The sequence below is a fragment of the Malaclemys terrapin genome, chromosome 8 (genome assembly GCF_027887155.1).
Source record: "Malaclemys terrapin pileata isolate rMalTer1 chromosome 8, rMalTer1.hap1, whole genome shotgun sequence".
Taxonomy (NCBI): domain Eukaryota; kingdom Metazoa; phylum Chordata; order Testudines; family Emydidae; genus Malaclemys; species Malaclemys terrapin.
Window position 1 is genome coordinate 347,055 of NC_071512.1, and position 13,850 is coordinate 360,904.

Here is a 13,850-nt window from a genome sequence, read left to right on the forward strand (position 1 = left end):
CTTCAGATGCTGATGGAAGTGTGGTACTGAGTGAGAGGCAGAACACGGAGCTGCGCGGGGCACAGGTGTTGGACCTGTTTCCTGGGCCCGTTACGTTGCTGAGGGCCGGGTTTCTCTCTCAGAGCCCCTCGCCCATCCAGCGGGCCAGACCTGACACATGCAGCTCCACAGACACGGGTAGAAAATCCCAGGCGCAGAACAGCGCCCCAGCCAAGGCTGCACACGTGCGGTCCCCCACAGCAGGGAGGCTGGGGCGAGGGCTGGCTGGCTGGAGGCTGGGGCGAGGACTGGCTGTCTGGCCAGTGCGTGGGGAGGGGGCGGGCTGGCTGGAGGCTGGGGGGAGGGCGGGCTGGCTGGCCAGTGCGTGGGGAGGGGGCAGAGCCCGCCGAGGCTGGGGGCGGAGGCTGCAGTCAGTGGGGGAGCGCAGCGCAGCGCAGCCCAGTCCCCGCTCAGCGCTCGGACAGCGCAGAGCCGGGAGCCGCCTGCCCAGCGGAGCCGAGCCCCGGCCGGGAGGAGCATGTGAGCGCCCGGAGGGACCTTCCGCGCCTGCCCGGCTCCAGCATGCGGCTCCCTCTGCTGCTGGGGCTGCTCCTCTGCCGAGCCGGTAACTGCCGGGGACTCGCCGGGCTGGGGCTCCGCGGGGACAGGAACAGGCGGTCCGAGAACTTACCGACTCCCGGCGCGGAGCCAGCGCCGAGCCGCGGGCAGCGGAGCGTGGCAGGGCCGAGCGGCTCCGGCTGCGATTTGCCTCTCCCCCGCCCGGGCTCCGGGACTCCCGGCACTGGATCCCTGCGGGCTCCTGGCCGCCTGGAGCCCGGGGTGTGGGAGGGACTCTCCCCCGGCCCCTGCCCCTGGCTGTGCTGGGCCCGGCTCCTAGGGGCCCTGGCCGCCCCGCTGCTTTGCAGCCCAGGGGCTCGGCGTAGCCTCGGGCGGCGCAGCGAGCGCGGGTGAGCGCGGACGGCTGCGCGGGAGCGGAGCGCGCGTTGGGGCTGCCGGGTCTGGAAGCGGAGGCGCTTTGTTGTGCACGGATAAGCAAAGGGCGAGGGGGTCCCAGCGCTGCCCGAAGCCAGCACCAGAAACGCTCCCGCGGGGCTCGCGACTTGTCTAGGGACAGTTTTTAGACCGGGTTAACTATCCTGGTTTGAACCCGGTGTCGGTAACGTGTCCCAGCGCCGTGGCGCGGAACTGCTCTAAGGTTCCCGATCCATGTAAGCACCATAACTCGCCGCAACCGTGTTCGCACGAGCGGTGGTTTCGGCCAAAGGAGTGAATTCGGTCCCAAACCCGAGAGTGGGGCAGGCTCTGTATCTGTTTGCGGAAGCGACAGTTAAGAGTTTCGGTCGGGATGTGCTGCTCCATGCTGGTCACTTGCAGTTATCGCCAGGACGAAGTTTTCGGTGCCAAAGAGCAGAAAGGCTGGACTGTATTATCAGGCGCTCTGAGCAGGTGTTTCGTGGCCGATGGACAGCAGAGCAACCCAGACATTCATTCCCTTTTTGTAGCGAAGTTGTAGCACTGATAAGGACGATGCAGCCAAGCCATTTATTTGAGGCCATGGTAGCTGAAGTTTGTTCATAGGATGCTTCACCGAAAGTGAACTTTGCATTCGCAGGGGGTTTATTCTGTCAGCTGAGGAGGCTGGTGGTTTTTATTTACCGTAGGGCCCACGGAGTAGCTAGCATCTCTCAAGAAGGCACAGGTTCCTTCGCAGGCCACCCAAAAGGGGTGCTAGGGCAGGAAAGCGTCAGCAAGCAATCGGCATTTGCTCTGGGAGTTGACCTGCGGGGGGTGTGTGTGTGTGTGTGCTTGAGTTAGCGCCCAGTTGTTGCTAACGTGCCCTTTCCTGGTCGGAGGCACCTATCTACATGTTTTGTCGTTTTCTACAGCAGAGGGTCAACCAGTGATCTAAGCAGGTTCTAGGTTTTGCCCCAGTTTAATGATGTTTTGTAACCATTTAAAGCTCATGGGGAAAACTCAATTGGAGGCAAAGCAGCTGATAAATTCCCCCAAAGCAGCAGGTGCCCCAAAACTGCAAACAGCCCCAAAGTAGCTGCCCAGGCTCATTCTTTGCAGCCAAGACAAACTCATTGGATTTCCTTGGGTCCAATAATTGCCATAAGAACCAATTTTACAGAAGGTTGTGTTCCTGGAACCAAAATATAACCCACAAATATATGGGAGTTACTCAAAGTAAAAAGAACAGGAGTACTTGTGGCACCTTAGAGACTAACACATTTATTAGAGCATAAGCTTTCGCGGGCTGCTGCCCACTTCTTCGGATGCATATAGAGTGGAACATATATTGAGGTGTGTGTGTATATATATATATATATATATATATATATATATATATATATATATATATATATATATATATATACACACACACACAGAGAGCATGAACAGGTGGGAGTTGTCTTACCAACTCTGACAACTCCCACCTGTTCATGCTCTCTGTATGTGTGTATATATATCTCCTCAATATATGCTCCATTCTATATGCATCCAAAGAAGTGGGCAGTAGCGCGCGAAAGCTTATGCTCTAATAAATTTGTTAGTCTCTAAGGTGCCACAAATACTCCTGTTCTTTTTGCGGACACAGACTAACACGGCTGCTACTCTGAAACCTGTCAAAGTAAAAAGTATCAGAGGGGTAGCCGTGTTAGTCTGGATCTGTAAAAAGCAACAGAGAGTCCTGTGGCACCTTATAGACTAAGTAGGTATTCACCCACGAAAGCTTATGCTCCAATACATCTGTTAGTCTTAAAGGTGCCACAGGACTCTCTGTTGCTTTTTTCAAAGTAAAAAGACTCCTCATGGGTCTGAAAGCTGGCCCCTGAGGAGCCAGGTCTGGGAGAAAGAGACACTTCCTAGTCCCACCACTACCACCAAGACAAGAGGAAGAGGCAGATCTGAGAGGAGACAACAGACGGTGGAGGTGGCTGCAGCCTCTTTTCAAGAGTCACTGGGACCTGCAACATCACCACTAGTGCCACATGTTCTCAAACAATCTATTTTGCTGGTAGCCAAACCAATAGCTAGCAGGTGTTCTGGGTGGGTGAGATAATATCTTTTATTGGACCAACTTCTGCTGATGAGAGCTCTGTAAACTTGAAAGCTTGTCTCTCTGACCAACAGAAGTTGGTCCTATAAAAGGTATTATCTACCTTGTCTCTCTAATATCCTGGGACCGACACAGCTACAACAACACTGTCATATGGGGAAGACTTTTTGATGGTGCTTACAATGCAATCCATTTGATTGTCATGTGTTGTTTGTGGATTTCTGTCCCTCTTTGGATAATTCTCAACTGTGTTTGTGTTTACTAAAGAAAGGGTTTCCTGCTCCCAAACCATTGTTTTCTTCAGCATAATCTGGGGGAGAAGACTGAATGCCGCATTTGTGGCACCATAATCACAACAGTCTGTAATTTCATAAACACATAGCAGGAGGTGGAATGAGGGAGAGAATAAAACACCTGTCCTTTTGACCTAATATTTGATTAATTATTGTTTGTGCATCAATTATATATAAGAATCAAGGAATCTCAAAAGTGAAGGTCACCCACATCACTTCACTGGACATTGATATGAATAACAAGAACACCCAGAGTTTAATAAAATATAAAAAAAATTAGAAGGAATATAAAATCTCATGCTGCAGAGTTTATACCAATGTCTAGCTGTTAGGAAATAGGAGTCAGATTATCCCCACATCTGCCTACGGTGGGGTTTCTTGCACCTTCCAGAAGTTATTACAGATATTGGAACCCAGTTTGGCTGTTGGGAATTTACATTGTTTTCAGCAGCATCAGATTTTGAACATATTTGTCATTTGTATTATGGTAATACCTCGAGATCCCAATCAAAATCAAAGCCCCATTCTGCTAGGCATGGTGGTACACAGATATAGTGAGAGACAGTCACTGCACCTAAGAGCTTACAACATCACATTTTCTCTACATCACTGCTAGGCTAATGGCAAAGCAGAATCAGCTGTCGCAATTGCCAAGAAACTACTAAAAAGGCATAGCAGAATGATAGCGACTCATGGGCAGCATGACTAGAAAAATTAGAAGGCATGGGCAGCAGTCCAGCACGGCGTCACATGTCATGCAACCAGACTCTACTGCCTACAGCAAATAAACTTTTGAAGCCAGCAACAGTGGAAAAGGTGACAGAACAAATTAAACAGTGGTGACAGCAAATAGTATGAGAGGTGCCAAAGATCTTCCTGAACTCGAGACAGTACAACCAGCACCCTAACGACAAAGATAAGATGGAGGGCCAGGACAGGTATCCAAAGAGCAGCACCAAGGCTATACATGGTAGAAGTACAAGGACAACTCTACCGCCACAACCCTTGTATCCTAAGAACAACCAAGGAACAATTGTCCTCAAGAGATGGCCCACTTAGATTCACACAGGAGCTACAGTAGAAACTGACAATGACAGTGTAATGAATTCCCACAAGTGACCCTGAGAAGGAGGCAAATACAGTGCCAGTTAATCAACCTGCACAAAAATCTCCAGAAGAAAAACACCAACAGATGGAAGGGACTTCAAATAATACCTCTCTAAGTGGAAGAGCCCTAAAGTTGCCAAGTTTCAAAGATTCCTACATTGTTAATTCAATAATTTCAATTAACATCCATTATAGGAAGACAGATATATTACAAGTGTCCTATACAAAAAATTTATATATACTGATATATCTCTAGTTAATATTAAGGGTACCATTTATTACCATAAGAATATGTAGCATTGTTCATAAGTGTCGTAGGTTCAATATAGTTGTTGTTCTGTACTGCAAATGGCTTTTTAAATGCAGGTCTTAATACCTAGTTCCAGGCTGTGTCAGTAGGGATAGCACAGACTCAGAGGGGATGAGCCCCCTTACACACCACTCCCAGAAGCACAGCACTCTAAGCACCATGCTGGGGCACTGGGCTCACTGCTGACTCAGAGAGGAGAACTCCTCACACTACTCCCTGCAGCACCTGAGTTTTCCTTGGGGATCTCCTGTCCCATGTAAGTACAGAACAGCCCGGATCCTGATCAGGTTTGGAAGATTGCAAGCCACCCATAGGAGTGTTTTTTGAAAAAGCTGGCAAATGGCTTTGTATATAATCTCTTGCTATCCCTTTGCACCAATGTGAGTTCCTGTTGATGTCCTTCCTCTCATTTCTAAAGGGAGGGAGCTCTTGTTCCCCACCTGTCCTACACCAAGGGTAGAGGATTCCATCTCACCCAGATCAAATAAACTTTCCCACATCTGCCTTTGCAGAGATGTTCTTGCTGAGATAGGACAGAAAGTCTGCAGTGATGGTACTGAAACAATTGTTGTGTGTCTCTCTCCATGAACGAAGCCCTACCATTGTTTTCCTACTTGAACAGGAGGCCTCCTTGCTCTGCCAAGAGACTGCATAGCAGCTGAGAAGATTTGCCTGATGGACCCTGCCTGCAATGCCACCTACCAAGCTCTGGAAAACTGCTCCCTTGATAAGACACGTTTCCTCCTGCTGAGTCCTGATGCCAGAGCAAGGTGCCGGGATGCAAAGCTAGACCTCAGAAGCAGCCCTTTACTGCATTGCAAGTGTCACCGCCGCATGAGGAGACAGAAGCACTGCCTGCGCATCTACTGGACTGTTCACTCCAGCTTCACACTTGGTGAGATGGAATCATTGTTTATACGTTATCTAGTAATTCCACAAACCTATGTACTATGAATACACACCCCAACAAGGGCAGGAGAGGGGTTCAGTGGAGAATTCTGCCACAGCTCACTCTCCAATCCTGGAGATGGTTGCTGGACAATCACATCACACGGGCTCCCACCTCCTGGGGAAGAGGAGTCACTGGTGCTTTACAATACATGTTTAAGAAATTAATAGAATAAAAAGTTTGGACACAGATTTTATATTTGGTTTAAAACTTATGACATGAGGTGGTGAGTTTATGTTCACGAAACAATTCTGGGGCTGGACCCTCAGGCTAACCAACAGGACTAGAGAGGGTCAGAGAGAGGGGCGGGGTGAGAAGGGAGGTTACGCTGCAACCTAAAGAAACAGAAAGTTGCTTTTGTCCAGCAGTGAGCAAGGGATTAATTAAAATGAGAAAACAATGTTATCCTGAAAGCTGCTGTCACTGCTTTACTGTCAAAAGCTTCTGCCTAAAACTTTCCCCTGCCTTGCTATCATTGTAAAGAGACAGTGCACATATCCTCATGAATGCTGAGACTGAAAAGGAACAAATGAAAACTAGATCTAATCCTGGACGCAGAGAAGCCAATGAATGACTCCTATGTCAAAGCTGCTTAGTAACACACCAGTATCTCTGATAGGTCTGGGGCCATGGTTTGCTCTTGCTGGCTCTGCCTGGTTCTTGAGTAAAGCAGTACGTTTCTGGATGAACTCCAGTCCTGTGGGTACAACCAGATATGTTTTGTGCGTGCATGAAAGTCTCTCTAAAAGGAGAAACTGGTTCCAATGTGTTCCCCCCCCCCACCTCTCTCTGAATGTGTGTCTCACCTTGCCTAGGTTATTTCAATTTGGAGACTTCTCCTTATGAGGATCCAGCAAATGAAGAACCCTGGAAGATTGACTACAACAAGCTGGCAGCTTTGGTTTCAGGTAGGGATCATGACAGGTACACATTTCCCCCTTTTTCTTCCTTTCTCAGGGGCCACTTACTGGGCTGAAGATTATTAAGAGGAAAAATATTTTGAGGTAATACCCCCATTAAAACTGGTCAGTGGAATATTGGCTCCAGAGGACCTGAGATGGACAGGTGGAGCTTTTGGTGTCAGCATGCCAGAGAGTGGGGTGGATCCGTAGATCGCACTGCATGTAAGTGAAGCTATCCAAAAGGTAACTGGTTGGGAAAGATTAAAGGGAGAGAGTCAGAAGAGTGAAATGCATCAAGGAAAGCCCAACAAGGAAACAAGTCTAACAATTTCCATTTTGTAACTAATCCAGATTTTTTTTAAACTATTAAGATACAATAAATATTGGCATTTTCTCCATTATTTTTATTTTCATTTAGCTTGTTTAGAAAAATCAAAAGTTTAGTTAATATACAGGTGAGATTCCCTCTTCATTGGACAATATCCACTTATTCCAAAAAGCATTACCAAACAGAAAAAAATCTTCCCTATGCTTTGATATTTTCTGCACCTCAATTTCTCTATAAGACATCCCAACTAACAAGAAAAGATACATTACTAAAAAAGCACCCACCTCTGATTTAGTACCTCCTATGGCTTGCCCATATCATGGAGGATAGCCATTGATGGATCTATTAGCCAGGATGGGCAGGGATGGTGTCCCTAGCCTCTGTTAACCAGAAGCTGGGAATGGGCGATGGGATGGATCACTTGACTCCCTGTTCTGTTCATTCCCTCTGGGAAACCTGGCGTTGGCCACTATTGGAAGATAGGATACTGGGCTAGATGAACCCAGTATGGCCACTCTTATGTCTAGTGTTCCCTGAGTTGCCTTCTAGTTTGTAAACTTAACTAAGAACAATTAGGAATATTTATGAATAGGGGGATAATTTTACAATGTATGTTACTTATGGTGTTTCACAATTTTTTCCAGTCAACTGCTAGAATGTCAGTGGCAGAAACCAACATATGTGCCATTCAGTTTACTGCTCTTTACATCATACATATCTTTCGTTGCTGTCCTCAAAAGGAGTGTGTGTCAGGATATGGCTTTATTTCATTGAGCAATTCTTTTTATTTGTTCAAATAATGGAATTGAATCAATCTCATGAAAGATACATCAATAACTTTTTTGTCATTGTTGCCAACAAAGCCCTGAACTCTTTTCATAGACCTTTATGTTCAGCTGGAGTTCACCACCACTTTACATAACCTTAGACATAATCTTTTCCTCTTATCACTGTCCTCTTCACTAGCAGGACAAATGTTTGAAAACTGTTCACTGGGCCCAGAACCAGGTTTAAATGCTGTTCTCAGACACTGTTCCCCAGCAATCAGAGGAAGGGGAGTAACTCCTCCTGCTCCATAAGGCAGCGAGTGAGCCATAACAGACATAGGTGTGAGCCTGTGAAGCACGAACACTCCCCCCCAGTCAGCTTGCCTGATGCCCTTCCCGTTTTCCCATGAATCCCTGCTGAGTGATCACTAAATTGCAGTGTAACGGGATGGTAGCCTGCCCTCTTCCAGGGGCTGCAGGAGCCTGCAGCTCCTCCTACTCACACCTGAAATCTCCTCTGGGATTTACTGTCCCTGGGTTTCTGTTGGCTTTTCAGGTTCACATCTAGCAGGGGACAGCGCAAATGCCTGCCTGAAAGCAACTCACTTCTGCAGCCTGAATAAGAAATGTGTCCATCTGCGCACATATTATGCCTCCAGCTGCACCAACGGGGCAGAGTCTGGAGGCACCTGTGACCAGCGTAAGTGCCACAAAAGGCTACGACAGTTCTTTGAGAAGGTCCCTGAGGATTTCACCAAGAGGCTCCTGTTCTGTCCATGTCAAGATGAGCTCTGTGGGGAGCGACGCCGGAAAACCATTGTCCCTGAGTGCTCCTTCCAAGACAGCATCAAACCCAACTGCCTCCTTCTCTTGGACTCCTGTATCAAAGACCATATCTGCAAGTAGGTCTGTCAGCAAGGGGCATTAGCCCAGTGAAAAGAGCAGTCCTGACTCTGATGCTCTTCTTCTTCTTCTTCCTACAGATCCCGACTGGCTGATTTTCAACAGAACTGTCAGCCTGCAGGCATGTCCCCAGATGGCTGTTCACAGCACAACCATGCTGCGTGCCTGAAGGCTTACATGGGGATGATTGGTAAGTGGTGACTAAAGGGGGACATAAGAAGGCTTGATGAGGAGCATGCTCTCAGGCATACATGGGGATGGGGGGAGTGACAAGAGGGTGTGCCTGAAGGTGTATGGAGCTGAGGACTGGCGAGGTCCATGCCCTGATCTTATCTGAGCTTAAGGTCATGGTATTGAAGACACTTGAGCCTGGCCCATGTTGGTGTTTTCCCTTCCCCAGTGCAGACAGAGCCTAAAGAGGAATTCAGTTAGCATCCATAACACCTATGCCACCTACAAGGCCAGAGACTATATATTCTCCAATTCTCCCTCCATTGACGAGATAGCAGCATCACCCCCATGTCTCTTACACGTAATTTACATACCAAATCTATCTTGCTTCTTATAAAGGTGCTTATCCTGCAATGCCTGAGCAGCAGAGTCCTGCCCACCTGTGTGAGATCGACACTCCTGACACTCCAGCCACTGGCCATTTTATCCTTTTACTATCCACATGAACATCCATTCTCAGGGGTCCTGGTTGCAGACACCTTAAACCCTGTATTCCCTCATGGTTTGGCTGCCTGCGCCCTGATGGGACATTGTTGGTGACATATCCAACAAAAGCCTTCATAGAGGCCACAGGGACACTGCCAAATTCATGGGATTTAAGATGTCCCCGGTCACAGCTGGTTGTGGCCAAACTGGCACGGCATCCCAAGGTTCACTCCCTGTGACAGCTGTAATAGACATGAATCTGCTAACAATGAAGCTGTATAGGCCAGGGATGAGTGGGCACTTTAACTGCATTTCCAGACTATCCTTGTTTGTTTGTAAAGTCTTCATTGTATTAACTTGGTCACTGAACTGTATCGCATAGCCAGGCTGCAGCTGCACAACGTTTATCTGGGAACAGCCCGTAGGCCATCAGTTTGTTGGCAGGGGTAACTGGAAGTTATGGCAGAAGGGCCTATCACTGCCACATGTCAGTGCTCCTGTTTCTGGAGAGGGGCAGAAGTGTCTCTGCACTCGGCTGCACATCTTCTCATTTACAGCTTTCTTCCCATAGGCAGTAATCAGTGTGCTTCATTGTTAGGACCACTTGGGTGGGGTGCAGCAGGCTCCCTGGCCCCTCTTGCACCCGACTTCTCAAGTACCCAAGACAGCACGCGGCTCAGCGCAGAGAGCTCCCTGCCCCCCAGACTGCACGCGCCTCGGCGCAGAGGGCTCCCTGCCCCCCAGCTCCTCCCTGGGCAGATGTGCCTCAGCACATTTATGTTTAATGATAATTTGTGATGCATTGAAAGTAATACATGCAAACATCATTTAGCTACAGTACATAGAAACTGCCCAGAGAATGGGCCTCCCTAGCCTGCAGCGTGTCCAGGGGACTCTAGAGGCACAGAGAACGAGTGTGAAGGCCATGGTGTGATGCCCTGGTCAGAGGCAGTAGCTGGTACTACTCATTGGCTCAGAGGGTTACTGCTCCCAGCCCACCTGAACGCTTTCATACAAACAAATCCTGATTCTCATGTCTTGGGGACTGGGGACAGGTACAGCCATGACACCAAACTATGTTGGTAACTCCAGCACGAAGGTTTCGCTATGGTGTACCTGCGAGAACAGTGGCAACCAGCAGGAGGAGTGTGACCAGATACGCAGCATGTTCGTTAGCAACAAATTCCTCAGTAAGTGCTATACAACAAGCAACTTGGGACACAGATTCAGCATAATTAAGTTCAAACCTCTTGGCATTTCCCTACCCTCTCTATTCCACCACTAGCATCAGCCTAGATACTCCCTTTCTCTGCTCTTACAGGCATCTCTGAACTTTCTTCCACATTACACCTTAACCCCAGATCTGTTCACAAAGTCATTTCTCTAGCCACATTCAGCCCCTCCCAGAGACTCACTTCTGCAGTCTCACCTATAATAAGTGAGGGGGTAGGAGAGGTTAAGAGAGAAAACCAGCATCACACTATATCCATGGCTTACTGAATAACCACATGATCTCACTGCCATCATCTTGTCCTTCCTCACCTTCCCTTACCTCTGACCCTCATTTGCTGGACAGAGCCTGGGATTCCAGGTGTCTCTGTGAGACACTTAGTACAGTCCTGGGTGCTCAAAAAATAAATAGTAAATTGACCCATCACAGCTTGGCACGGACCATATCACTGGGCCAGCAGCTCAGCAGTAGCTCTCAGATCCTGCTGGCTGAGATTGGGTGAAACCCAGCTGTGAGTGGTAGCTGTGTCCAGAGCCCCTATTCCCTTTATCCATCTCTGGCATCCCAGCAATGGGCTTTATTAAGATTTAAATATTTTCTGACTGTAAAAGCTTCCAAAGGGCATCAAATAAAGAAACCAGCATCACTATATAATTGTTTAATATTAATGTATTTTCTATGTATTGAACTCGTGGCCTCATCTATGCAAAGCTGAGCTCGAGCACTGAGCTAAGCTACGATATAGAGAAATCTCCCACCATTAGAACAGCTCAGGCCACTCACACGGCCCACCTCAGACACAGACACACCCCCAGAGGAGGACAGAAAGTAGAGGTGGAAAAACCCCATTCAGACCAATCCACTGCACCCCAGATACCATGTGAGATTGGTCCCTGCATCTGTTCTGTGGTACTTTATCCAACCACACATACACCCCCCCAGTAATATGCCACTGCATACAGTATTTACACTCCCCAAAGCAAAATCACCCTTACAAGCCCCAACATAGCCTGTCGGGGGAGGGCTATGTTCCAAGGGGAGCGAATGAGGAAAGCACCTTCTTAGATGTTTGTTTGACTTCTACCTGCAGAAAATACAATTCAGTCTCAGATGCATCTGAGCCAGGCAACTCTGGAGGGGCAGGAAGGATTGTTTTACATGCCTTCCCTGAGCTTCCAGGGGGACAGCACCAACACTTCCCTTGCTTCAGAAATGTGCCAGGTATGAATTCCTTTTCTACCTTCACAAAGCAGCCGGTAAAGTGGCATAGAGAAAGTAACTAGCATCAGAGAAACAAGCAGCTCTGGGCACCTGAAGGAGGGAGCTGTGCATGTATCAGAGCCTCTCCCCATCACTATTCTAGTTGCTCTGTCCCAGAGGTTAGCAGAGGAGCCAGTGTGTAGGGGCGAGAGCCATGTTACTTGGCATGGTAGGTTCCCAAATCCTCAGTGCTAATCTCAGAATGGGAGATCCTGCAGCCAGGGGCCGGAGTGAACTCGATCCAATTTGAATTAATTTCTCCCTTTCCCTTCCCAGGTCACCGAGACAAAGACATGGCCAGACATCTCTGAATACAACAGCATGCCCATGGCCTCCTCTGTGTATTCTGGAGCTGGGGTTTCCTGGCCCCCAATGGCCCTGCTGCTATTGTTGCTCCTGCTCAGCCCACCTTAACTTGACACAACAGGCATTTGTCCCTTCCACATAATTCTCCTCACTCTGCACCCAGATATTGACCTACTAACTCACCCTTCGGGAACTGAAGGCCTCCAGAGAAGAGGAACTGAATAGTCTCACCCCAGAACAGGAAGGCCTGCATCCTTCTCCTAGGAGTGAGTCATTTCACTCAGCTCCTTCGGCAGTTAGAACTGCAGGGGTTGGTTGTCCAACACTATCTTCTCCCCCCCTCCTAGCACTGCAAGAGGAAGAGTAGCCCGCTGGGAGACTTTAGGGCACTATTTTGTTTGTTTGTAAACACAAAGCTAGTCAAAATTCTGTCCAAACAGCGTTTGCCTTTTGAATGAAGGAGAAGGAGAGGCTCCTGCAGGTACCTGCAGCACTCCTCCACCTGGCCAATTGGTGCTTTTCCTCTAGAGCAGAAAGCACCAGACTGGTGCCCCAGGGGGCAGAGACCTACCTCTATGGTATCCTGAGAGCAGAGCAGGGCAAACTGACCCAGACACTCTGTAAATACCAGCTCTGGGTTCTGGTCAGGATCCTTTTGATCATTTTTCAAATCCATTATTTTAAGCCTGTAAAAGAAAACCGCCCCAAAGCCAAAGCAAAGAAGCTGGGCTCTGGCCTCTGCTCTTGTTTCTTGTCCCTTTCAGCCATCCATATCTTCCACTCTTAGTGCTAGCAAGAGATGTAGCCTTGGATTTCAGCTCGATTTCTTCACTCAGTCCCATTAAACCTTGTCCAGCATTCCATGACACTGCCTGGCTAGGCCATGCTTTTCTAGGACTTCTAGGAGAAAGCATGCAGGCTTGTTCAGCTGTACCCAGCACAGCTCCCTAGGGACATACTGTGCTGATTTGCAGTGCAGAGACCTCAGACAGCTGCAGTGACCTAGTGTCCCTTCACATACCCTTTGCCCCCTCCACAGTCTCCCTCCTCTCTGTCAGGTTCCATTTTATGACCTATTTATTCTGGGTGTAAACATGTGTGTTGTGTAACTGCTATTCTGTTGCGCTGCAGTGGCCTGTAAAAATGTGGTGTTCAAGTGAATATTGATTTCTGAGTGCAGGTTAATAGTCCACAATCAATTGTATGAAAGAACTGCCTTATCAGAGAAGCTTATGTTTTCAGGAGAGCTGGCAGACCAACTCGGAGCAGCTCCTCTGCACACAGGTGGTGTGTGGCTTTGGAAGAAACAATGAAGCTGGGCAAATGTTATGCTCCTGGAATGGATGTGCAGCTGTCAGATGTTTCTACTGATCCCTGTGTTCCATTCCTTCCTGTCCCTCAGGAAGGGAATCTTGTGTTGTGTCACTTGCCAGATGCCTGAGTACCACAGCATCCCTCATCTCTGGATGCAGGGCCGCTCAGGATTCAGGGGGCCTGAGGCAAAGCAATTTTGGGAGCCCCTTCCATAAAAAAAAGTTGCAATACTATAGAATACTATATTCTCATGGAGGCCCCTGCGGGGCTGGGGCAAACTGCCCCACTTGCCCCCCCCCCAGGCGGCCCTGTCAGGATGCACAAATTATGTCTCTCCACTGCACCTCTGAACGGTCCTTCAGTAATGGTAATATTTCCACTTTGAATCCCAGTCTTCTCTGTGCCCACTCACTGAGGCATTACTTTCTTCCTGCTGCTGCAAGAAGCAGGGACACCACA

General features: G+C 48.5%; 1 protein-coding gene across 1 annotated transcript; it reads left to right on the plus strand.

Moving 5' to 3' along the window:
* Positions 1–431: 431 nt before the first annotated feature.
* Positions 432–13,238, plus strand: GFRA3 (GDNF family receptor alpha 3). Its single transcript, XM_054036943.1, has 8 exons — positions 432–604; positions 5,397–5,669; positions 6,539–6,631; positions 8,277–8,622; positions 8,704–8,813; positions 10,336–10,470; positions 11,602–11,732; positions 12,048–13,238. Exons 1-8 carry the CDS (start codon positions 562–564, stop codon positions 12,183–12,185), a joined length of 1,269 nt encoding a protein of 422 aa, XP_053892918.1. The 5' UTR covers positions 432–561; the 3' UTR covers positions 12,186–13,238.
* Positions 13,239–13,850: the final 612 nt, after the last annotated feature.